Genomic DNA, 27072 nt, shown 5'->3' with positions numbered 1-27072 from the left:
GTGTGTTGATTATTTTGAATTAAAGTTACTTAAGAAATAGATGATGCAAGCACACTGACCCTCCTTTGTCTCCCTGAAAAGCAGGAAATAAATCTTCCAAGTGAAAGTATCCTCCTTACATTAGTACAAGGAGGGTAGAAGTCATCTTTATCACCAGAGATAGGAAATTCAAGGCAGAGAAGGCTGATTAAGCCCCAGGCCATTTGTTTTGTCAGAGTTCCACAAATAATTGTTTTCTTTGTCTAAAAGGCATAAAAATTGCATGCTCTGGTCACTTCTTAAAGTCTCATATCTTCATGAGTTCCTGTATGTATGAAACTAAATTTTGTTTCTCTCCTGTTAATCTGTCTTGCGTCAGTTGAATTTTTAGACCAGCCAAAGAACCTAGAAGAGAAGAAGGCAAACATTTTCCTCCCTTACAAGACACTCAGTTTTACCTAGGTCTGCATTGCTCTTCCTTAACTATAATGAAAAATTAGTTTTCAGACACTTAGGATATAAATATAAGCATAATTTTCATAAATACTTTTTGTTTTTTGTGAAGTAGTCTGTTAATTACAGGCAGTGATTCCCCACTCCCCGCCCCCAGGAGAAAGAATTGATGTCAAGGAAAGAATAGTTGTTTAGTGAACTGATTGTGTTTTTGTCACTTTTTACAAAGCTTACAAAGTAATATGACTTGGGATTTGAACTTTATAATGTCTTAAAACCTTTATTTTCTATGATTTGAAAATGAATTTTTGGGAGCAAAAAAGCTTAGCTAGTAAATTTTGATTATCGGAATATTTTTTATGACTGCATTTTCAAATGTAAGCTCTTTTTGCTATCTTTGTCTTTTATCATATCCTGAAATTATTAGGGTCAAAAGTTATCAGTTTTTTAAAGTGTCAAAATTATTTGAGATACGCGTTGTTTATTCTGTAAAATGAATAGTAACCCCCTCTCTGCTATTTCCAAATATAAAACTTTAGGATCAAATATTTTAATTTTTCTTATTGTATAATAAGACATAAAAATAGCATTCCAGCATTTCACTGGATCCTATAGGGTTTGCTTTACTTATGCATTATTTTAGATTATTGTTATTACTACTATTACATTATTATTACTACTCTCTTAAAAAATGCTTCTTGTTACTATTGGAAGATCTAGTAGAATTATCAAACTTAAATGCTTTTATTTTGAAGACTCTGTAATGTTCACCATTTCCTTGTTATAGTTTATATTTCGTGTAGAAACATGATATGTAACAGTTAAGATGTTGCATTAATTTACTTAATATGCCATATAAATTTATCTTTTTTTAAATATTTGACTAGTAGATCACATTTTTGGACTAAATTTGTCTTTTGCAGTTAGAAATCTAAACGGTGATTTAAAGGTGAAGAATAAAGTTTTTAAAAATTTTTAAATGAATAGTTTTAATATATTTGCTCTATTGATTCATCATTTATCCATGAGAGGAATTAGGCCAACAGTCAAGTTAGGGAACAGGCTTCCCTGGTGGCTCAAATGGTATAGAATCTGCCTGCAGTGCGGGAGACCCAGTTTCGATCCCTGGGTCGGGAAGATCCCCTGGGGAAGGAAATGGCAACCCACTCCAGTGTTCTTGCCTTGAACATAGACAGAGGACCCTGGTACACTGCAGTCCATGGGGTCACAGACATGAGTCAGACATGATTTAGCGACTAAAGTACAAAACAGCAATTCTATGTAGCATGACCAACAACTCTGTGTTAAGCATACTTGATTGCTCTGGAGGCTAATCTTAAAATTCACTCTCCGGCCCCTCCAGCCATGTCGTCAACCTTGCCTGTAATACTGTCTGGTGACTCAAAGCCCCTCAAGTTTTTTTAAAAAAAAAAGACACTTCCTCAGGCATAACTTTACCAGGGATTTAGAGATTACCTCCTAGAAGGAGAGGGCAAAAACCAGACCTCTCTTTGAACAAGGTTAGATTCTTTACTACGCAGACTGTGAGCCAAACTGAGTAATATTAAAATTGTGGCCGTCATGTGCCAATTCCAGAAATATTTGAAGAACCCTTTAGAAGTAGCTCAGCTGGTAAAGAATCCACCTGCAATGCAGGAGACTGGTTTGATTCCTGGATTGGGAAGATCCGCTGGAGAAGGGATAGGCTACACACAGCAGTATTCTTGGGCTTCCCTTGTGGCTCAGCTGGTATAGAATCCGCCTGCGGTTCAGCAGACCTGGGTTCGATCCCTGGGTTGGGAATGACTACCCATTCCAGATTTGGACACAACTGAGCGACTTTAACTTTTACTGTAGAAGCAAAAATGCATCTTAGTAGTCACTTGTAGTATATTAGTAACTTGAAGTTACTATATATTGTTAAACAGAAGCTTGAGATTTCTTACAGTTTTACCTTCACTCAAAAAGAAAAGATTGTCTCTTTTACTTCTGAATATTTATTCTATGGATAGAAGAAAATACTGTATTCTAAATGCAGCATAATTTTGGGGATCAATAACTTACATGTGGTGCTAATATTGAGTAGTAGGGAAATAGTAGGCAATTACAGAATTTAAGAATTCATTAAATAATTATGATGGAGACTAACAATGTGACAAAAGCTTATCAGTTAAAAAGATTACAGAGGAACATAGATTCATATTATAACTTTGTACAGTGTGTATTAGGATAACACAACTATGAAAATGATCTAGCTAATTAACATCTATATATTTTCCTGATATAATTGGATAAGTATGCAAAAATGTTTAAATGAAGATGGTTATAGTGAAAAATTTGACCTCCTGTTTTTTTCCTAAACAGATACCATCAGTGTGCTGAAGGAAAGTTCTAATGCCACATTGTTTATTCTTATGTCCTACTCTTGCCATCCCATGGACTGTAGCCCGCCAGGCTCCTCTGTCCATGGGATTTTCCAGGCAAGAATACTGGAGTGGTTGGCCATTTCCTTTTCCAGGGCATCTTCCTGACCCAGGGATTGAACCTGGGTCTCTTGCACTTCAGGAAGGTTCTTTACTGACTGACCTACCAGGGAAGCCCCTCTTATTCTCAAAGATTAATTACAAATGGAACTTTATTAAATCTCTTTTGCAGTCCTTTCCATTTTGATTTTGTCAAAATCCAGTCTTTTATCAATTTATCAGACAGGGAATTTGCTTTTTGTTGGTATCAAAAAGTTTGCATTTCTTTTTAAAACTTTAGAAAGTTTCCTTTATTGAAAGAATATTTTTACCTTTAAGGGATTGCTATTCACTACTAATTACATTGTGTATGTATAACTAGATCTCCCCATGGCTCAGCAGTAAAGAATCCACCTGCCAAGCAGGAGACATGGGTTCGATTCCTGGGTCGGGAGGATCAGGAAATTCTCTGCTGCTGAGGGGGGCCAGGTTTCGATCTCTGGTCAGAGAACTAAGATCTCACAAGTGGTGACATGTGGCCAAAAACATTGACCGAGAGCTGAACAAATTACCATTTGAAATAGGTTGGTTTTAAATTTATACATGTTGCTTATTGTCATTCCTATATATAAATGTTTTAACCTTGGTAATAGACCTCATGGTTACAATGAAAAGGCTAGTCCCACTCACTTACCTTTTAGCTTTGATAATTCAACTTTGAAATTGGTCAAGCTCTTACCTGAAAAAAAGTTTAAATTACTTAAAAGAGTAGTTATTTAAGAAATAATACACAATAAAGACCTTTTAAGGAATAATGGAAGAAAAATCACTTATTTAAAGGATTTGGCCAATATAGAAATAAATTATATCTTTTTGTTCAACTTTTAAGAATATATGTATACAATATATATATCATGAAAAAGTATATATATATTTATATATATATGTATGGAAAAGGGAGTGCTGCACAAATTATTCACATGCAAATGCTTAAAAACATACTAAAAAAACTTAACATGCTTAATATACCAATTGTGTTTAAAATACACTAAATATACTTAAAAGTATACTGCAAAAATAATTAGGATACAACCCCTGAATATGGTTTTTGGCACTTCAGCTGTAACATCTCAGAGGGTTTGATCAAAAAAGGTTATAGGATTATACTCCCAATTACGTGATGGCAGTTGTGTTTTTTATTGTTAACAACAATGTAGATGTGCAATAATTTTCCTTTACTGTTCTCTGCCAGCCTTTAGATGTTACGATTCTTTGAGGTGTTCTCCTTAAATGCCGTGATAATCAGATTTAAGTAATAGTACTAGCTTTTAAAATTTTTAGTAGTAAATTTATGGATCATTATCAGAGACTCATTTTTATTAACACAATATTGCTCTTGCTTTTCAGCGGGGGTCTGATGAGCTTCTTTCTTCTGGCATCATTAACGGACCTTTTACCATGAACAATTCCACTCCTTCTGCAGGTGTATACGGTGAGTTTTCATTTTTTTTTCAAAATTTGAGAATTTTCTTCCCTGGGTTTCAAACATTTTTTCCACAGTGTTCTTATTTTGCTCATCTTATAACATCAAGTGCTACTATTTATAACAAAAACTAAAATTTGTGGCAGTGAAGTTCATATAGATGAAGTTACTGGTTACAGCACCCTTAAATTTTAAGGATTAATTTGGATCTAATTTTTGACTGGCATTCTTTGTTACATAATTGTGATAAATTATCAATAAGTTGGTGATCTAGAACTATTGAGTAAAAAAGCTAGATTTAAAAGCTTGCACTGAATGATGATGACTTTAGAAGTATTAAAACTAAGTTAAAAATTTATAAACTCACATGATTTTAAAACTAAATGTTCTTGAAATTTGAGGACTGTAAAATGAATTGGAGGAGTGAAGTACTGAAGAGATAGCAAGGGGGTTAGGAGGCTGTTGCTGTACAGGAAATCCTGGTAAAGGAGGAAAATTTCTACTGTAGCAGTAGCAGTTGTGATGGAGAGAATTAGAGAACTTAGAGGTGAAATTGATGGTAATTGGTGATTAGTTGAATGTTTGAATAAGGAATTCCACTGATGATTTTCAGATTTTAGATTTGGATAATTGTGTAGCTGAATTGTAGTACCTTCATTTATTTTAGAAAATACAGAAAAAATAGGGTTGGACAACATAGCATGTTCAGATTTCATACAGTGATTTGAGGTTCCTCTGGGAACATCCGATGGAAGTGTCAGGTAGGTAGTGGGTTCTTCTGGTTTTGGCATCATAAGAGACATTTGGAAATCTATATCACAGCCACTTAACAATGGAAGCCATGAGAGTAGAGAGTCTCAGAAAAGACGAGATTTTTTTTTTATCCAAAGGTTTTTGGAGTTATAGGATGTTAGAGAAGAGTGGACCTCACCTTCTAGACACTGATGTTTGGAAGAGTGAACAACCTTTCTGTGAGAACCCCTATAAGAGAAGTGACAGTTAAGAGAAAAGATGAAAAGGAAATTCAGTGAAGAGATTAAAAGTATATAAGAATTGGTCAGCCATGGGCCATTACTCTAGAAGATTCGTTGGTGGGGCAGCAACAGGGGGTTTGTTCTTGTGAAAGTGTGAACAGTAGATAATAGGAGCAGGAGACTGAAAGTGCTCTCAAACTTGACTTGGCTTCAGAATCATCTGAGTGTTAAAGCACATTTGCAGAGTTCATCCTCAGAATTGCTAGGCCAGTAGGTCCAGGATGGGTCCTGATAATTTTGCATTTCCACAAGTTCCCAGGAATGATGATGCTGACATTTGAGGAGCCACACTTAAAGAGAATTACTGAATGAAGGAAATAACTAGAATTTGAAGTTCTAAAATCTGATTATCCTCTTGATCTGTTAGACTTTTGGCTCTTAGGAAAATTTGGCTCTTACTCCTAGAGCTAGGTACATCTAGGCGGGTGGTGGGGGGACACGTGTTTGCTTTTAACTTTAAAACTGAGGTCAGTTTGTTTGATCATATTTATAAACTACTGGAACAGATGACCAGAAAGACTGACATCTTGATTGATTGATAACTTAGGAAAAGAAAGATGTATGAGCTGTGAGTTTATCTGGCAGTAGTAGTCTGCTCTGTTTTGTCTTTATGTTTTGAATTTCCTCTTGTATCCCGTTTCATTCTAGGTTCAGTGTTTTTAGGTTGACAGTTATTTTCTCTTAGTACTTTGCAGGTACTGTTTTATTATACTTTTAGCCTCTGTTGTTGAGAAGCCTTTTGTCAGCCTATGTTATTATTGTGTAGATAGAATTAATTCTCTGTAGTTGTTCTAACAGTTTTCTCTTTAATTTTGTTCTGTGTCTCTAGCTATGTCTGGGTGTGGATCGCTGGTTCTCTGAGGGTTCACTAAAATAGCTTGGGAAACTTTGAAGAAAATACAGATACCTTTACCTACTCCACACCAATTCTGAAATTGCTGGTTGGGGAAGGAGAGGCCTAGGTACTGTTTTAAAGCTTCTTAGCTGTTACATGTCGGAGAAGGCAATGGCACCCCACTCCAGTACTCTTGCCTGGAAAATCCCATGGACAGAGGAGCCTGGTAGGCTGCAGTCCATGGGGTCGCTAAGTCGAAGACTGAGTGACTTCACTTTCACTTTTCACTTTCATACATTGGAGAAGGAAATGGCAACCCACTCCACTGTTCTTGCCTAGAGAATCCCAGGGACGGCGGAGCCTGGTGGGCTGCCGTCTATGGGGTCGCACAGAGTCGGACACGACTGAAGCGACTTAGCAGCAGCAGCTGATACATGTAAGGTGCAGCCAGGGTTGAAGACCATTGCTACAGACTTACTTTCATTTATCCTGCTTAGTAGTGACCCCAACTTTCCACAGAATTGCCTCCTTCTGGAACTCCAGTTAGACATGTTTTGGGCCACCTCATTTAGTCCTGCATTTGTTTAACTTCTTGCATTCATTGTCACCTCTTTCTCCTTAAAGTCCTGTATTTTGGATAATTTCCTTGAAATGGTTTTCTAATTCACTCAGTGTTCAGCTTTGTCTAGTATGCTGTTTAATCCTTCTGTTGAGTATTTGATTTCAAGGCATATATTGTTCATTTTTCTGTGTCTATTTGACCCATTTTTTAAAGACCACCTAGTTTTGTTTTTTTAATATCGTGTTCTTTTCTTATGGTTACTATTGTTTTTTCCCCTAATTTTTTAATTATTTAAAACAATTTTTATAGTCTCAGATTTTACAATTATGGAGTTCTTAGGGGTGCTAATATTCCTGGGGTTTGTATCAGCTAATCTTTGCTTATGGTATATTATTTTTACTTGATTCATAATTTTTGGTTATGAGATAAACTTCAACTAAATTATATTTTTCCTTCTGTGAGAATCTTTTGTATTTGCTCTGCTAGATTTGCTAGGGTAGAAACGGCAACCTACTCCAGTATTCTTGCCTGGAAAATCCCATGGACAGAGGAGCCTGGTGGGCTGTAGTCTATGGAATCGCACAGTCAGACACAGCTGAGCGTGCACATAGTATAGTGTAGTTCTGCTAACATACCCTAATCTGTATGTTAGTATATTGCTTTGGGGATTCATATCAGAAGAAAAGAGAAAATAAAAATCTGGATATTTACATTTCTCCATTCAGATCTCTGAACAGACATATACTTCCTTGTTCAATACCTGTGGTAGATGGAAAATTTCTAATTTTACTTTGCCTTTTACTGAAAGGGGGCCTCCTAAGGGGCTGGCCTGTTGGTACCTAAAAATTTTGCTTCTATTTTTTAGGTCACCTATACATTAAAAATACTTTTGTAATACTTGATTCAATATTTGCAATTCTCTAAAAATTTCAAAAACTAAAGATTATGTTTAATTCTTGACTTCTTTGAATAAATGTTTCTGATTGATTTTGAACAAATTTTATTGGAAAGTCTCTAGGGCTCATTTAAAGAGTTTAATCCCATTGTAAGATACTTAAGTAGTTCTTCAAAGACATAAATAATTTTAAAAATCACATTAATAATGGGTTGCTAAAGGAAAGCCATGTGTAGTACTATGTTGAAAGATCTTTTTGTATTCAGTACAGTCTTCATCACAAAATTTTTGTAGTTTCAGTTTAGTTAAGTCACTCGGTCATGTCCAACTTTGTGCACCCCCGTGGACTGCAGCACGCCAGGCTTCCCTGTCCATCACCAACTCCCAGAATATACTCAAACTCATGTCCATCAAGTCGGTGATGCCATCCAGCCATCTCATCCTCTGTCATCCCCTTCTTTTCCCACCTTCGATCTTTTTCAGTCTTTCCCAGCATCAGGGTCTTTTCAAATGAGTCAGTCATCAGGTGGCCAAAATATTGGAGTTCCAGCTTCAGCATCAGTCCTTCAATGAATATTCAGGACTGATTTCCTTTAGGATGGACTAATTGGATCTTGCTGTCCAAGGGACTTTAAAGAGTCTTCTCCAACACCACAGTTCAAAAGCATCAATTCTTCAGCACTCAGCTTTCTTTATAGTCCAACTCTCACATCCATACATGACCACTGGAAAAACCATAGCCTTGACTAGACAGACTTTTGTTGGCAAAGTAACGTCTCTGCTTTTTAATATCTATCTAGCTTGGTCGTAGCTTTTCTTCCAGGGAGCAAGCATCTTTTAATTTCATGGCTGCAGTCACCATCTGCAGTGATTTTGGAACCCAAGAAAATAAAGTCTGTCACTGTTTCCACTGTTTCCCCATCTACTTGCCATGAAGTGATGGAACTAGATGCTTTGATCTTAGTTTTCTGAATGTTGAGTTTTAAACCAACTTTTTCACTCTCTTTCACTTTCTTCAAGAGGCTCTTTAGTTCCTCTTCGCTTTCTGCCATAAGGGTGGTGTCATCTGCATATCTTAGGTTATTGTTATTTCTCCTGGCAATCTTGATTCCAGCTTGTGCTTCCTCCAGCCCAGCGTTTCTCATGATGTACTCTGCATATAAGTTAAATAAGCAGGGTGACAATATACAGCCTTGATGTACTCCTTTTCCTATTAGGAACCAGTCTGTTCCATGTCCAGTTCTAACTGTTCCTTCCTGACCTGCATACAGATTTCTGAAGAGACAGGTCAGGTGGTTTGGTATTCCTGTCTCTTTAGGAAACACAGGTTGTTGTGATCCTGTCAGTGAAAGGCTTTGGGATAGTCAATAAAGCAGAAGTTTATGTTTTTCTTGGAACGCTGTTGCTTTTTTGATGATCCTGCAGATGTTGGCAGTTTGATCTCTGGTTCTTCTGCCTTTTGTAAATCCAGCTTGAACATCTGGAAGTTCACAGTTCACGTACTCTTGAAGCCTGACTTGGAGAATTTTGAGCATTACTTTGCTAGTGGGTGAGATGAATGCAATTGTGCAATAGTTTGAGCATTCTTTGGCATTGCCTTTCTTTGGGACTGAAATGAAAACTCACCTTTTCCAGTCCTGTGGCCACTGCTGAGTTTTCCAAATTTGCTGGCATGTCGAATGCAGCATTTTCACAGCATCATCTTTTAGGATTTGAAATAGCTCAACTGGAATTCCATCTCCTCCACTAGCTTTGTTTGTAGTGATGCTTCCTAAGGCCCACTTGACTTCACATTCCAGGATGTCTGGCTCTGTAGACAAATGTTTTACACTTGTCTACATAAATCTTATGCTTTGCCTTCTAAATGTAATCTTACGAATGATGGCAGAGACTATTTATTGTGTGCCCCAATACTTTCTGTTTTTTTAAGCAACAGAGCACTAATTTTTATCAGGGCATGTTGTCACCCAGATTAAATGACTGCTTGTCTAGTCTTCCTTATAGCTAGGTGTGTTCATGTGATTGAGTGCTGTCTAACAAGATATAAGTGGAAGTGTTACACTTCTACATGGGTTTTCCTCTATTATCTTTCTGCCTATAAGAGTACTAGCTTCCATCTGTGAGAAAAATGCTCCAGAAATCTGCCTTTGAATTTATTGCTGAATATTAAGCCACACATGCCTGACCAGTAGGGGTGATATTTCAGCTCTACCATAAAGACTATTCTAAAAAGACTTAAAAGCAAGCTATAAAACAATTAGCTGATCTGCAAGTAACTTTTTTCCAGAAAAGAGTCTGGCACTTTAAAGGAAGGAAACAAATGCTGGTGCTCACAGTGTTGAGCATTCAACCAAAAATTGCCAGACATGGAATGAACCACAAAATTGTGACCCGTAGCTAGAAGAAAAATCAGTCAACAGAAACAGGTCTAAAAAATGACAGATGATGAAATTAGCAGATTTGGACTTTGGAATAGTTATTAAAGTATGGGAAAGGATTTAAAGGAAAATACCAACAAGGAGAAAATAAAAATCAAATGTAACTTCTAGAGATAAAAATATAGCATCTAAAAAGAAACAGGCATGGCTTTAACAGCACTAATATTCTATAAAAGAAATAATCAGCGAATTTAAAGTCAACAGTAGAAACTAAACACAGACCCAAAAAAAACTGAAAAAAAAAAAAAAAATCAGAGCCTTAGTAACCTGTAGAACAAAGTAAAGTCGTTCTAAACATATGTATGTTTGAAGTCCCAGAAAAAAAGATGGGGGTTGGGAAACAAATATGTCTAAAGAAATAATGACTGAAAATATTCCAAATTTGGTGGAAACTGTAAACCCACACATCCAAGAAGTTCAATGAACCACAGGCAGGATAAATACAGTGGAAACCACACCAAGGCTCATCATAATCAAATTGCTGAAAACCAGGAATGCAGAACAAATCTTAAAAGTAGCCAGAAGGAAAAAAGTCACATTTTTCGGAGAAACAAAGATAAGAGTAACGAGAGTTCTTGCCCCCAGATGGTGCATATCAGAAGACAGTGGAGAAACATCTTCAAAGTACTGAAGATAAATAACAATCAGACCGAAATTCTATGTTCAGTTAAAATATTTTTCAAAAATAAAAGTTAAAGCTTTTTTGAGGCATACAAAAGCTGAGAACATTTGTTAGTAACAGACTTAAATTTTATGAAATGGAAAAGGAAATTCCTCAGATTCGAGGAAAGTGATACCAGGTGGAAATTTGGGTCTACACAAAGTGGTAAATATGTGGATATGTGACTTTTCTTCCTCATGTTTTTGGTTAAGTTCAAAGATAATTGAGGGATTCTGGGAAGGTGGTAGAGTAAGAAGCACCAGCAGTCTTTCTACCTAAATGACAATTGGGCTGGCAGAATCTGCCTGTAACTAATTTGGAACTCTGGAGTCTTTTGAAGGCCTGCGAGTTCCAGGGGAAGACTTGGAAGGTAAACTGTGGTTAATTATGGTCAATTTTAGCTCTCAGCACAGTAGCAGCTACCATCCCTCACCCTCAGTCACATGGCAGGCAGCTGTGTGAGTTCCAGAGCCGCTTACAAATAGGAGCCAGGGTGGGCAAAAGCTTCAAGGATCTGTGCTCTGATTGCTCCTTCTGATCACATAGATGTGAAGAGGCAGGCAGCCATTCTTCTTGCATCTCTCCCTTTGGTCAGCACCTCTCACCCCCAGTACATGTGACTTTCAGAGGATATAAAGGATTGGTGTTTTTCACACCTTCCTCCCCTTCATTTTCCTTCCCCTGCCCCCTTTTGGGAAGCAAATATTAAAGACTAGGACATTAAAAAAACAACTGCAGCTACAGAGAAAATTAGAAAGTAATAGTGCATGCCCAGGAAAAGGCTCAGAAGACACTTGAGAAGGACTTAAATTTACACCTCAAGCTTATTCTTGGCATAGAGACAGTCCAAAAGAATCAGAAAAACAATAACACAGACAAGAAAACCCTGAGAAAAGGGAAGAATCTGATTTCCAGCATTACCACAATGCCAAATTTGATGAAAAATATGAATATAAACATCTAAGAACCTTTATGAACTCCAGGTAAGATGGAATTCGATGAGACCCACACTGAGACACATTTGAAACCAAACTTTTGGAAGTCAGAGATAAAGAGAAAATCCAAAAAGCATTGAGAGAGAATCGACTCATTGCATGCAAGGGATCCTTAATAAGAATATGAGCAGATTTCTCTTCAGGAACTTGGACAGAAGTCAGTGGGCCAATATATTCAAAGTTCTAAAAGAATGTAACTGTTAACCAAGTATCCTATGTTTGGTAAATTTGTCCTTCAAATGTGAGAGAGAAATTAAGACATTCCCAGATGAGTGAAAACTGAAGAAGTTTATTACTTAACTAGATCTGCCCTACAAGAATTATTCAAAGGAGTCCCTTGGGGTGAAATGAAAAGACAGTAGACAGTAGCTCAAAGCCATTTGAGGAAGTAAAGATCTCAGTGAATGCCACTGTAAAAGCCTATATCATTCAAACAGTGGTTTGTAATCCACTTTTTCTTGTCTGCAGATTTAAGGGCCTAATATACTTTTTTTTTTAATTATTAATCTAAAGTTCTCAAGTGACTTGGTTTGTAACTCCACATTTTGTTTTCTACATAATTTAGGACACTGATAACATTTAAATGAATTGTTAGTTTGTTTTTCTGGGCACACATTGTTTAAAGATCTATTTTTTGTGGTAATAGTGGAAAGGGGTGGGGACAGATCTATAAAGGAGCAGAGTTTTTGTATATTATTGAAGTTAAGCTGGACTAAATTCAAATTAGAGTGTTATAACTTTAGGATGTTAAAAGTAATCCCCATGGTAACCATAAAGAAAATAGCTATCTAATATGCTTAAAAAGAAATGAGAAAGAATACTTAGAGTAGACAGAATCTTAGAGCGAGAGAGTAGAATGGTGGTTGCTAGGGACTGGAAGAAGAGGGTTTAGGGAGCTTCATTTAATGGATATAGAATTTCAGTTTTATCAACACAAGGTGAAAAGTGTTATGGAAATGAATGGTTGTGATAGTTGCACATTATGAATGTATTTAACATCACTGAATTCTGTGTTTAAAGATAGTGATTTTATGTGTATTATACCATAGTAAAAAAATTTTTGAAAAAAACTATAGAATGCTCTCTATGGAAAGCTCCATAAGATACAAGTGATTAAAACAAGATGCAAAAAGGAAAAAAGGTAATTGACTATTTAAAGCAAGATAAAATTAATATAGTTGGGGGGTTGTAGCAAATGTGAAAAGTACAATATATGACAGTAATACAAAGGATATGTATGATAAGAGAAACAGATGTATACTTTGAAAAGTTCTTACATAATACCTATGTATTATAGTATTATTTTAAGGTAGACTGGGGTAAGTTAAAGAAACTTATTGTTGATTAAACTCCAGAGCAATCACTTAAAAAAAACTAACCAAAAAAGTAAACATAATTGAAAACCAGAGGTTATCTGCCATTTATGTGCATGTTTTATGTGTGATATATTATGTTTTCTTGATAAATTGATCCCTTTATCATTATGAAGTGTCTTTCTTTATCCCTGGTGATATTCCTTTTCCTGAAGTCTACTTTGATATTAGTACAGCCACTCTGTCTTTCTTATGATTAGTGTTTACATATTTCTCTTTACTCGTCTTTTTAGCTTTAACCTGAGATTTTTAAATTTAAAATGAGTTTCTTATTCACACCATATAATTGAATTTTGCTTTTATCCAGACTGTTGTAACTTGTGCCTTTCAATTGGAATCTTTATGCCATTTTCACTTTATACAATTATTGATATGGTTGGGTTTAAGTTTGTCATCTTGCTATTTGTTTTCTATTTATATTCATTCTGTTTCTGCTTTCTGTCTTGGTTTTCTTAAGATTATTTTTTATATTCCATTTTATTTATCGTTTATTACTTTGTATTCCATATATTTATTTATATTTCTTGATACATATATATATATTTTTCACCTAATTATAGAGCTTCAGAATACATAAAGAATACTAACAACTAAACAAAGAAATAGAAAAATCCACAATTATGGCTGGAGATTTCACTACTCCTCTCTCAGTAATTGATAGCCCAGTACATAAAAATTAGTAAGGATACAGAACAGGGTTAGCAAATTCTCCTGTTGGCCAGATCCATTCCAGTTGCTCATTTTTGTATTGCCCATGAACTGAGACTGATTTTTACATAAAAAAAAATAAACTATATACCTCATATTATTCCATTCAAATTTTTTTTATATTATTTTTTGACCCTATGGCACAGCATGTGGGATCTTAGTTCCTCAACCAAGGATTGACCTGGAGCCCCCTACCTTGAAAGCATGGAATCTTAACCAGTGAACCACCAGGGAAGTCCCTGATTTTTACACTTTAAATGGTGAAAAACACAAAGAATATTTTGTTATGATTGTGAAACGTACATGAAATTAAATTTCATTGTCTGTATATAAAGTTTTATTTGAACACAGTTGTGCCTACTTGTTTACATTTACCTCTGACTGCTTTCATTTTATAACTGCAGAGATGAATAGCTGGGTCAGAGCCTTTATGGCCCACGAAGTCTAAAATATTTATGTGATCCTTTAAAAGAAGTCTGTAGGTCTTCTAATACTGAAGTTTTCAGTACTCTAAACCAGCTTGACCTAATTGACATAATGGAATAGTCTCCCCAGCACTATCAGGATACATACTCAAGTTCACATGAAGTGGTCTGTGAGGTAGACTATATACTGGGTCCTTAAATAGGTCTCAGTTAAATATGAGTACATTAAAATTAGGTATTAGAGGTGTATTAGAACTAGAAATTTTAAAAAATAATACTCAAATATTTGAGAAGAAATCTCCAATTGCTTAGAAAAAGTAATACAGGTATACATATACATATATCCCCTCCTTCTTGAACCTCTCTCCCATCTCCCACCCCATCCCACCCCTCCATGTTGACACAAAGCCCCTGTTTGAGTTTCCTGAGAAATACAGCAAATTCCCATTGGCTATCTATTTTACATATGGTAATGTAAGTTTCCATGTTACTCTCTCCATACATCTAACCCTCTCCTCCCCTATGTATATATGTATACATACATATATATGTCTATCTATGACTGATTCATGTTGAGGTTTGACAGAAAACAACAAAATTCTGTAAAGCAATTATCCTTCAATTAAAAAATAAATTTGGGGTTCCTCCTTCCCTAAGATGGCAGCAGCTGAAGACGAGTTACTGCTCCCGCGGCTCCCCGAGCTGTTCGAAACCAGCAAGCAGCTTTTGGATGAAGTGGAAATCGCAGCTGAACCCACCGGCTCCCGAATAATCCAAGATAAGGTGTTCAAGGGACTGGATCTCCTGAAGAAGGCTGCTGAAATGTTGTCACAGCTTAACTTGTTCAGCCAAAATGAAGATTTGGAGGAGATCGCGTCCACTGACCTGAAGTACCTGATGGTGCCAGCATTTCAAGGAGCGTTCACCATGAAACAAGTCAGTCCCAGCAAGCGTCTAGATCATTTGCAGTGGGCTCGAGAACACTTCTTAAACTTCTTAACTCAGTGCCAGTACTATCATGTGGCAAAGTTTGAGCTGCCCAAACCCAAGACCAACTTAGCTGGAAATAACACTGCTAATTCCTCCATGGCCTATCCTAGCATCATTGCTATGGCATCTCACAGACAGGCTAAAAAAGAGAGATACAAGCGGAAGAAGGAGGTGGAGCATAGGTTGTCTGCACTGAAATCTGCTGTGGAAAGTGGTCAAGCAGATGACGAGCATGTTCGTGAATATTACCTCCTTCACCTTCAAAAGTGGATTGGTATCAGCTTAGAAGAGATTGAGAGCATTGACCAGGAGATAAAGATCTTGAGAGAAAAAGACTCCACACACGAGGCATCAACTTCTCAGTCATCTCATCAGGACAGGCCTCCAATGAAACCGTTTGTTCTCACTCAGAACATGGCCCAGGCCAAAGTATTTGGAGCTGGTTATCCAAGTCTGGCATCTATGACAGTGAATGACTGGTATGAACAGCATCGGAAATTTGGAGCATTACCAGATCAGGGAATAGCCACGACAATGTCAGAGTTCAAAAGAGCCCCTCAGCAACAAGAAGATCAGGAGCATGAGGAGGAAGAGGTTGATGAGCAGGCAGTGTGCAGAGCTCGCGAGTGGGATGACTGGAAGGACACCCATCCTAGAGGCTATGGCAACCGGCAGAACATGGGTTAGCCTCCCCACAACGAGACAGGACAACAGGGGCTTACATCTTCCCCGCCAAGGACAGTAGTGCTGTCTCCCCCTCCCTGCTCTTCTGCTTCAGCTCTGTACAATGAAGGCAGAGATGCTTAGTCTTGCTTAGCATTCAATAAAATGTCAAGCAATAAAGTGTGTATTTGTACCCTAAATGATAAGCCAGAAATCTTGTTTTGGCATTAATCATTCTCATCATGATATATTTTAATTTTCTTAAGTGGAAAGAAAAGAGGACTGAGAAATGGCTCTGTATAATCAATCAGTGGTTGTATGAATTATCTTTAAAAAAAAAAAAAAAAGTTCCCTTCTATCACATGCGCCTGTGCGGAAAATAAATAAAACAATTAAAAAAAAAAGAAAGTAACACATAATCCATGGATCAAATAAAACACAAGGGAAATTAGAAGATATTTTGAAGTGAATTAAAAGGAAAACATGGCTTACTAAAGTTTATAGGATTCAGCTAGAACTGTTCTTAGGAGAAAATTTACATCTTTAAATGTTTTATTAGAAAAGGAGAAAATGTGTAAAATGAATAAGCTTCTAAGTATAGCATAAGAAGGACAAATTAAACCCCAAGTAAATAGAGGAATGAAAATATTAAATATGAAAAGATAATGAAAGAAGAAAATGAGGATTAATGAAAGCAGTAGCTGCTTTTTAATAGATCAATAAAATTAACAAACTTCTAAGTAGACAGAAAAAGAAGGTAAGTTACCAGTATCAAGAAGGATCCTGTAGACATTAAAGAGGTACTTTTATGGACTGAATACTGGAGTGGATTGCCATGTCCTCCTGCAGGGGATCTTCCCGACCCAGGGATTGAACCTGTGTCTCTTTGGTCTCCTGCATTGGCAGGTGGGTTCTTTGCCACTGATACCACCTGGGAAGACCTGGAGAAGTTATTTGAAATCCTAAAAGATAATGCTTTTAAAGTGCTGCATTGAATATGCCAGTAAATTTGGAAAACTCAGCAGTGGCCACAGGACTGGAAAAGCTCAGTTTTCATTTCAATCCCAGAGAAAGGCAATGCCAAAAACTTTTCAAACTACCGCACAATTGCACTCATCTCACCCACTAGCAAAGTAATGCTCAAAATTCTCCAAACCAGGCTTCAACAGTACATGAACTGTGAACTTCCAGATGTTCAAGCTGAAAAGGCAGAGGAACCAGAGATCAAATTGCCGACATTTGCTGGATCATCAAAAAAGCAAGAATGAAGTTACCCAGTCGTGTCCGATCTTTGTGATACCATGGAATGTGGCCTACCAGGCTCCTCCATCCATAGAATTTTCCAGGCAAGAGAAATGGAATGGGTTGCCATTTCCTTCTCCAGGGGATCTTCCCAACCCAGGAATCGAACCCAGGTCTCCCACACTGCAGGCAGACTGTAACGTCTGAGCCACCAGGAAAGCACCCAAAGTTGTGCCTTGCTCCCCTCCCTCCTGTTTCACCATTAATAGGAAGAGACTAAGTTAGGGCTCACTCTGTTTCATGAAGGGCAAGGAAACCACCCTCATCACCAAATGGTTCTAACAGAAAGGGAAAGTGAAGTGAAAGTGAAAGTCACTCAGTCGTGTCCAACTCTCTGCAACCTCAGGGACTATATACAGTCCATGGAATTCTCCAGGCCAAAACACTGGAGTGGGTAGCCTTTCCCTTCTCCAGGGGATCTTCCCAACCCAGGGATCGAACCCAGGTCTCCCACATTGAAGGTGGATTCTTTACCAGCTGAGCCACCAGGGAAACCTGTGTGGATAACAACGAACTGTGGTAAATTCTTCAAAAGATGGGAATACAAGAACACCTTACCTGCCTCCTGAGAAATCTGTATGCAGGTCAAGTAGCAACAGTTGCAACTGGACATGAAACAATGGACTGATTTCAAACTGGGAAAGGAGTACATCAAGGCTGTATATTGTCACCCTGCTTATTTAACTTATATGCAGAGTACATCATGTGAAATGCAGGGCTGGATGAAGCACAAGCTGGAATCAAGATTGCTAGGAGATTTATCAATAACCTCAGATATATAGATGACGCCATCCTTATGGCAGAAAGCAGAGAGTAACAAAAGAGCTTCTTGATGAAAGTGAAAGAGGAGAGTGAAAAATCTGACCTAAAACTCATTCAAAAACCTAAGATCATGGCATCTGGTCCCATCACTTCATGGGAAATAGATGGGGAGACAGTGGAAACAGTGACTTTCTTTACTTGAGCTCCCAAATCACTGCAGATGGTGACTGCAGCCATGAAATTAAAAGACGCTTGCTCCTTGGAAGAAAAGTTATGACCAACCTAGACAGCATATTAAAAAACAGAGACATTGCTGTGCCAACAAAAAGTCCATGTAGTCAAAGCTATGGTTTTTCCAATGGTCATGTATGGATTTGAGAGTTGGATTGTAAAGAAAGCTGAGCGCCGAAGAATTGATGCTTTTGAACTGTGGTGTTAGAGAAGACTCTTGAGAGTCCCTTGGACTACAAAGAGGTCAAACCAGTCCATCCGAAAGGAAATCAGTCCTGAATATTCATTGGAAGGACTGATGCTGAAGCTCAAGTACTTTGGCCACCTGATGTGAAGAACTGACTCATTAGAAAAGACCTGATGCTGGGAAGGATTGAAGGCAGGAGGAGAAGGGGAAGACAGAGGATGAGATGGTTGGATGGCATCACCGACTCGATGGACATGAGTTTGAGTGAACTCCAGGAGTTGGTGATGGACAGGGAAGCCTGGCGTGCTGCAATCCATGAGGTCACAAAAGAGTCAGACACGGTTGAGCAACTGAACTGATGGGATGAATGTTTGTATACCCCTAACATTCATATGTTTAAGCTCTTATCCCCAGAGTCTTTGGAGATGGGCCCTTTGGAATGGGGTTCACAAGGGGATTAGTGTCTTTTTAAGAAGAGAGCTTACTTTTTCCTTCCACCCTGCCATGTGAGGACTGTGTGAAAAGGTGGCTGTCTATAAGGCAGGAAAAGAGTCCTCACTAGAAAGTGACAGTGCTGACCCTTGGTTTTGGACTTCTATTCTCCAAAACTGTGAGAAAGTAAATTTTTATTATTTAAATCACCTGTCGTATTTTGTCATGATATCCTGACCAGGTTAAGATGGATCTCAGATGAATACTATGAACAGTTTTAAGCCGGGAAATTTAGATGAAGTGAACAAATTGCTTGAAAAACATAAGTACAAGAGAAATAGAAAACTGGCTTCCCTGGTGGCTCAGACAGTAAAGAGTCTGCCTGCAGTGTTGGAGACCTGGGTTTGATCCCTGAGTTGGAAAGATCCCCTGGAGAAAGGAATGGCTGCCTATTCCAGTATTCTTGCCTTGGAGAATTCCATGGACAAGGGATGGTCAGGCTTCCATCCATGATGTTGCAAAAGTCAAACACAACTTAGTGACTAACACACAAATAGCCCTATGCCTGTTTTAAAAATCAAATTGGTAATTTAAAAATTCAGGTGAAGTTTTCTTTTTTGTGGTCATATGAGTCATTTGTCAAAGGTTGTCAAACTCTGCATTTAAAATGTAGGTGGGTTTTACCATATCTAAAATCTGCCCTAATAAAGTTAAATTTTAAAAAAGATCCATATTTCTAGGATAGTTTTTTTGGTAGATCCCTTCACTTTTGAGATGGGAATATATGAATTTTTTAAAAACCTCTTCCACTTTTATCTTTGGAACATGATAAATATAAGTAGCCATTCAGTTCAGTTCAGTTCAGTTGCTCAGTCGTGTCCGACTCTTTGCGACCCCATGAACCGCAGCACGCCAGGCCTCCTTGTCCATCACCAACTCCCAGAGTCCACCCAGACCCATGTCCATCGAGTTGGTGATGCCATCCAACCATCTCATCCTCTGTCGTCCCCTTCTCCCCCTGCCCTCAATCTTTCCCAGCATCAGGGTCGTTTGTAATGAGTCAGCTCTTCGCATCAGGTGGCCAAAGGATTGGAGTTTCAGCTTCAACATCAGTCCTTCCAATGAACACCCAGGACTGATCTCCTTTAGGATGGACTGGTTGGATCTCATTGCAGTCCAAGGGACTCTCAAGAGTCTTCTCCAACACCACAGTTCAAAAGCATCAATTCTTTGGCACTCAGCTTTCTTTATAGTCCAACTCACATCCATACATGACCACTGGAAAAACCATAGCCTTGACTAGACGGACCTTCGTTGGCAAAGTAATGTCTCTGCTTTTTAATATGCTGTCTAGGTTGGTCATAACTTTCCTTCCAAGGAGGAGTAAGCGTCTTTTAATTTCATGGCTGCAGTCACCATCTGCAGTGATTCTGGAGCCCAAAAAAATAGAGTCTGACACTGTTTCCCCATCTGTTTGCCATGTAGTGATGGGACCGGATCCCATGATCTTCGTGTTCTGAATGTTGAGCTTTAAGCCAACTTTTTCACTCTCCTCTTTCACTTTCATCAAGAGGCTCTTTAGCCTTTAGCCTCTTAGTTTAGTTCTTCACTTTCTGCCATAAGGGTGGTGTCATCTGCATATCTGAGGTTGTTGATATTTCTCCCGGCAGTCTTGATTCCAGCTTGTGCTTCCTCCAGCCCAGCATTTCTCATGATGTAAGTTAAATAAGCAGGGTGACAATATACAGCCTTGACGTACTCCTTTTCCTATTTGGAACCAGTCTGTTGTTCCCTGTCCAGTTCTAACTTTTGCTTCCTGACCTGCATACAGGTTTCTCAAGAGGCAGGTCAGGTGGTCTGGTAGTCCCATCTCTTTCAGAATTTTCCAGTTTATTGTGATCCACACAGTCAAAGGCTTTGGCGTAGTCAATAAAGCAGAAATAGATGTATTTCTGGAACTCCCTTGCTTTTTCAATGATCCAGTGGATGTTGGCAATTTGAACTCTGGTTCCTCTGCCTTTTCAGCTTGAACATCTGGAAGTTCACGGTTCACGTATTGCTGAAGCCTGGCTTGGAGAATTTTGAGCATTACTTTACTAGCGTGTGAGATGAGTGCAATTGTGTGGTAGTTTGAGCGTTCTTTGACATTGCCTCTCTTAGGGATTGGAATGAAAACCGAACTTTTCCAGTCCTGTGGCCACTGCTGAGTTTTCCAAATTTGCTGGCATATTGAGTGCTGCACTTTCACAGCATTGTCTTTCAGGATTTGAAATAGCTCAACTGGAATTCCATCACCTCCTCTAGCTTTGTTCGTAGTGATGCTTCCTAAGGCCCACTTGACTTCACATTCCAGGATATCTGGCTCTAGGTGAGTGATCACACCATCGTGATTATCTGGGTTGTGACGATCTTTTTTGTACAGTTCTTCTGTGTATCCTTGCCACCTCTTCTTAATATCTTCTGCTTCTGTTAGGTCCCTACCATTTCTGTCCTTTATCAAGCCCATCTTTGCATGAAATGTTCCCTTGGTATCTCTAATTTTCTTGAAGAAATCTGTAGTCTTCAGGAAGCCATTCAGTAGCCATTCACGAAGTTTCTATCTCAAAAGTACAAGATTTATTCAAGTTAAGTATTTTGAATGCTTATTTTCGTAATACAGTTTTCAGAAAGTCTTTAATCTTTCATATAGAGAATAATTTGTCAAAGTTGCATATTCAATACAGTAGAATTTCCTTGTTTCCTCCTTAAATTATGATTCCCTATATGCTTATATATGCCTTTCCATTTTTAAATTGTTATATTTATCAAGTCTTTATAACCTTTTTTGGGTCATCTAGATGAGTAGTTCTTTAGGTTTTTAGATTTCACAGTCTAATAAAATTTTGCATTAATTTTGAGCAATGTGTTAATTTTGCCAAGTTAGGACATCAAGAGAAAAAAGCCACTGTTGTCTACAGTCTTCATTTTAGCACCAAAAAAAGTAGACAGAAAATACTTTCCAGGTAAAATAAGCCCTCTTAAGAAAATCAAGACATATGTTGTTGATCTCTTTGTAATGGACATTACATCTAGCATTTAAATATTAATGTTGCTGCTGCTGCTAAGTCGCGTCAGTCGTGTCCAACTCTGTGCGACCCCATAGACAGCAGCCCATCAGGCTCCTCTGTCCCTGGGATTCTCCAGGCAAGAATACTGGAGTGGGTTGCCATTTCCTTCTCCAATGCATCCATGCATGTTAAGTCGCTTCAGTCGTGTCCGACTGTGCGACCCTATGGACAGCAGCCCCCAGGCTTCTCTGTCCACAGGATTCTCTAGGCAAGAATACTGGAGTGGGTTGCCATTTCCTTCTCCAAAAGAAAAGGATGAGCAGTATCTTATTAAAGATGGTATTCTTATACAAATCAAGTTCCCGAATGTGTTTCATACCCGTGTCCTGAATATTGGAGGAATAAAAGAAAGACCTCACATCTAGATGAAAACAAATGATCTGGAATTGGTTGCTGATATGTTACCAAACAAAAACTAGTTACCTCATTAGAATGATTCTCTAACAAGAGAACCAAAGGCAGAGAAAATATGCTAACATTGCAAAGAATCCTGAATTTAGGTTATATATGAGGATGAGTGGCTTAAATGAGAAGGTTGCTTAATTTGGGGTTAGATATTGTGAGATCTTTTTATCTGACATCTCTAGACGTAGGCTGGATTATAAACTGTATATCTTGCTGTGATGTAATTTAATTTTCCAAATACTCATACTACAATTTCCAAGTACTGTTGTTATACTCATTTTATAGGAAATGAATATAAGGCTCAGTTATATCAGAACAAGATGTCTGCTTTTGTAGGCCATGTTTTTAACATAGCAGAGACTTTTATAACACAGAAGAACTGAAAACTTGAGTTGGTTATGTATATACTTCTTGATAAAAAGTTTGTCACGATTGGTTTTTATTTGATAGTGCAGTTCAGGTTCAAGTAGCTTGTGTAGGTATTCATTTTATTTCACACGTGGTTTTGCAGAGATGATGAACACCTCAGTTAAAGAAATAACCTTCTTAATGTTCATTCATTTATTTTGGATTATTCTGGATAAACTTCTAAAAGCCTTTGCTCCTTAGGATGGTTTTCTAGGCTTTTAACACCTTATGCTGGTTAAGAATGTACAAGGTTGTGGTATTTTTGTCTAGCCATCTAGGCTTACAGAGAGGGGAGGTGCAAAAAGGCACTTTATACTTGACTTTCTGTCCAGGAGGTGATAATTTAGCATTTAATTTAGTGACAGTATTATCACTATAATACTGTATACTGACAGTATAATCCTCATAAATCTGCATATATTCTGAAAATTTATTGTCATCATCAAGTTGCTTAGTTTTTTTTCTAGGGATGGTAACACACTTTGAGATTTTTGTGATTAAAAAAGTTACCTTTAAACTTAAGTTTGAATAATGCTCTTTTCACTTCCTAGCTGTGTACAAAAATTATTTAATCTCTGATCTGTTAAATCTCTTAATCTCTTCATCTGTTGAAGTTAATAAGATGTAATTTAATGTATTTTTATGTGTCAACTCCAGTGAGGCAATGTAAATGAAAACAGCATGAAAAGTAGAAATTAAGGATCTTTTTAAGTAGTTGGAAGCTTGTCAGGGTTTTTAGAACAGGATAATGACATGACATGTACATTTAGGATGATAAGATGTTAGATCTTAGTGGAAGTGGAGGGAGTGAGACTAGAGGAAGACAGAATAGAAGGGATCGTAGGTCATAGGGATCATAGGTGAGGTGACATTGAGAGTTGAGATGAAAGTGGAATCAGTTATTTTGGAGGGAAAAATCAATGTTTCATGATGATTCATGAGGAAGGAGAAGGAATCTTTGACTCCCAGAAATTAAATACTTGATTTCCAATAAGTATTTGCTGATTATTTTCCACACACTGTCCTAGGCATTTGCTATATACAGGCACAGACCGGTAAGGACCTCTTGGAATTGATAGTATTGGTAGGATATTGCCTGCATTCATGAACATAGAGAATTTGGGAGCAAGTGCTAGTTTTGGTATTAAGTCAACCTATTTACCTGTAAGCAAGTGGTGTTCTCTGCCATAGGAACGGGTACAAAGTATTGCCAAGACTTTTATGTGGTCCTCATGAAATTTGTTTATTTAGGGTCACAGGCATATGACTGTTTTTTTAGTGTTTTAGAAGTTTTTCTAGTATTTAGAAAAATGGTAATCTCAGGTTGAAAAGGTTATATTTTTCTTCTAATAGTGCTAAGTATGGTGAAGTGAGGTCGCTCAGTTGTGTCTGACTCTTTGCGACCCCGTGGACTGTAGCCCACCAGGCTCCTCTGTCCATGGGATTCTCCAGGCAAGAATACTGGAGTGGGTTGCCATTTCCTTCTCCAGGGGATCTTCCCAACCCAGGGATCGAACCCAGGTCTCCCACATTGCAGGCAGATGCTTTAACCTCTGCTGCTGCTGCTGCTAAGTTGCTTCCGACTTCCCTGGGATTTTCCAGGCAAGAATACTGGAGTGGGTTGCCATTTCCTTGAGCCAGTATTAAAAAAACAACACTATAATGAAACTTTGGCTTTTAGATAATTTGCATTCAGTCTTATGTGGTGCTATTTCTGGGGAAGAAAAAAACCTTCCTGAATCTTATGTACATAAATTTGACTACTTGTTACAGGCTTGTCAGTTCTAGTTACTGTCAGTGTTAAAACATAAGCTTTAAATAAAATTTGGCTATAAACTGGCATACTGGATTACAACAGTGGTTCTCGTACTTTAGGTTGCTTCAGAATCATCTAGAGAGCTTGTAAAAACACAGGTTGCTGGGATGTTTCTGATTCAGTAGGTCTGAAATGGGGCTTAAAATTTGCATTTCCAAAAGGTGATGATACTTATGTTAAGAGCTGCCTATTATATCATAAAGAATAGGATTATCCTAAGGAAATCACAGTTTAGCTTCTGAAAGTACTTTAAAAAGTGAATTGGCAAAAATTGTATAATGCCTGAGAAATAAACTTATTTTCATAAATGTGCATCTCAAATTTAAATCCTTGTAGGGTGTGATAAACATGAAATTTTTATTACCATCTATCCTAAAAGTTTTTATTCTGTTTAATTAGTAACAGGACAAACTAGAAAAGCATCTTTTAAGATACATTGAAGATAATATAAGTATTTTCTATTCATAACAAATAGTTTACCATTTAGAGGTTTTTGGTACCTCAACATATGTAATTCATATCCAGCACTTTTTCTTGAAGTTAAAAATCCAAGTTCAGTTTTAAAAAAAAAGACACCTGCAGTGAAAAATTTTAAAAAACCCACTCGTTGAAAAGTGGATGGTTTTGTTTTCAACTGTCTTCTACTCTTCCATCAGCCCCGTAGTTCCTGAATTTCAAAACCTGAAACGCTTGGAAGATCAAATGTGATGATATGGTTAATGTAGTATGTCAACCCAAATTAGTTTCAGTAATTAAAAAACAAATCTTGTATTTTTTAGCTAATGGGAATGACAACAAGAAATTTAAAGGAGATAGACCTCTCTGTTCACCTTCCCGTGTTCTCCATCTTCGCAAAATTCCAAGTGATGTCACCGAAGCAGAGGTCATATCATTAGGTCTACCGTTTGGCAAAGTAACTAATCTTTTGATGTTGAAAGGAAAAAGCCAGGTATGTAAGTTTTAAAGATTGACCCACAATTATTATTTCTGGGTGTTAGTGAAAAAAAAAAAAAACCACATTATTTTTAAGGGAATGCCCTGGTAGTCCAGTGGTTAGGACTCTGTGCTTTCACTGCCAAGGGTGCAGGCTCAATCCCTGCTGGGGGAACTAAGATCCTGCAAAGTGCCACCAAAATAAAAAAAACGAAAGCTTTTTATTTTCTTGAACTTTTTTTCTAAATTGAACTTTTTTTCTAAATTTTATTCTATTTACATAGCTTTTAAAAATAGAACTTTTTTAATGACAGGAAGCAATAAATAAAAATATTATATAGGAAACAGGATTCTCTCTTATTTATTATCTTGACCAAACATATTTTACATTCTTAATTACAAAATGGTTTATGAAAATATCCTGTGATTATCAGAAGAGATCGGATTGTTTACTATCCAAGATTGGATAATGATGTCTGATTCAGACTCCTGTCTTTAGTAAACTATTTATTTAAATTAACAGCCTTGTTTAAGGTAGTTGAGGTTGTTAAGAACTGGAGAAGTTAAATAGTATGTCTTAGTATTCAGTCCTTGTTGGGCTTATACATTTTTCTTACATCTTTTAGAGGTAGTGTAGGCACTTGGATCTTAATTTTCTTTACAGATGCCACTATTGAGACTAGTATGGTTTGCAGAGTTTGAAAAGAGCCAACATGACCATGTCTAATGGCTGTCTGATGTCTAACAGGCACGTGTTACGTACATTATTATGTTTCACGTAGTATATCCTACATCTTACGTCAAATAACTCTGAGAGGCAGCAGGCAATGTCACAGTTCCCTTTATTTCTGCTATTGGTTCTAGGTTTATAGTTTTCTGTAGTGCTGATTGCTGTTAATTGCTTGTCTTTTGATCCTAAATCCTGTTCAGAAAAGACCTTGTTAGTAATTTCCTTCAGCAAGAGATTCTGATGTGAGTCACTGTAGTAGTGCTTGTCGGCATCCTCATTCCATGGTTCTTGGAGTGTTGAGGATAGAGTGAGGGTTATTTTCACCAGCCTTTCTGTGGGTAGTGATTTTTTATTTTCTCTTCATCCTTGGCTGGATACTTTGGGAAACATAAATAATTCTTTTACTGGACTCCATGTGGAAAATTTTATTTTTACATATGAATTTTTAGGTTGTATATACATATAGGAAAGATTTCCTGACTAGAATCACAATATCCAAAGACATTGTTCAGCCTTTCCTTTGTGTGACATTGCAGGAGTCCCAGCATTTAGTAGGGAGTTTGCAGGTAGAGACTCTCCCCATATGGTGAATATTATTAGAATACAGTTTACAAATTCTTTGTTGAAAAGATGACTTTAAAAAACCAGATAGTGAAGAAATACTGCCGTAGCTATTTTTGTTACCTTGATCATTTTTATCTACTTCTCTTAGAAATATTAGAAAAACTGTATTACTTATACAATTGGATAGCAGCTTTAAAGTGTATCACAGACATTTGTACCTTTTAAATACTGTAAATGAC

At 37.4% G+C, this 27072-nt stretch overlaps 2 protein-coding genes across 6 annotated transcripts in view; both read left to right on the top strand.

Moving 5' to 3' along the window:
• Positions 1 to 16364, top strand: part of LOC112577609 (immunoglobulin-binding protein 1) — a 33872-nt gene extending 17508 nt beyond the window's left edge. The window contains exons 2-3 of the mRNA XM_025282230.3: positions 4302 to 4386; positions 14961 to 16364. Of these exons, the coding sequence (XP_025138015.1) occupies positions 14961 to 15980 (1020 nt within the window). The 5' untranslated portion in view covers positions 4302 to 4386 and the 3' untranslated portion in view covers positions 15981 to 16364. The remainder of the gene's footprint in view (positions 1 to 4301; positions 4387 to 14960) is intronic.
• The window catches only part of PTBP3 (polypyrimidine tract binding protein 3), a 90834-nt gene that overhangs the window by 17584 nt on the left and 46178 nt on the right, over positions 1 to 27072 (top strand). For 3 of the 5 annotated variants that reach the window (XM_025282228.3, XM_006079960.4, XM_044940452.2), the window contains 2 exons: positions 4302 to 4386; positions 25386 to 25555. In XM_025282228.3, the coding sequence (XP_025138013.1) occupies positions 4302 to 4386; positions 25386 to 25555 (255 nt within the window). Of the gene's footprint in view, positions 1 to 4299; positions 4387 to 21175; positions 21239 to 25385; positions 25556 to 27072 lie in introns of those variants that run through there. The other 2 variants (XM_006079962.4, XM_006079963.4) reach the window with 2 other exon arrangements.

Source organism: Bubalus bubalis, chromosome 3, assembly GCF_019923935.1.
Source record: "Bubalus bubalis isolate 160015118507 breed Murrah chromosome 3, NDDB_SH_1, whole genome shotgun sequence".
NCBI lineage: Eukaryota > Metazoa > Chordata > Mammalia > Artiodactyla > Bovidae > Bubalus > Bubalus bubalis.
This window is presented reverse-complemented; position numbering and strand designations above follow the sequence as displayed.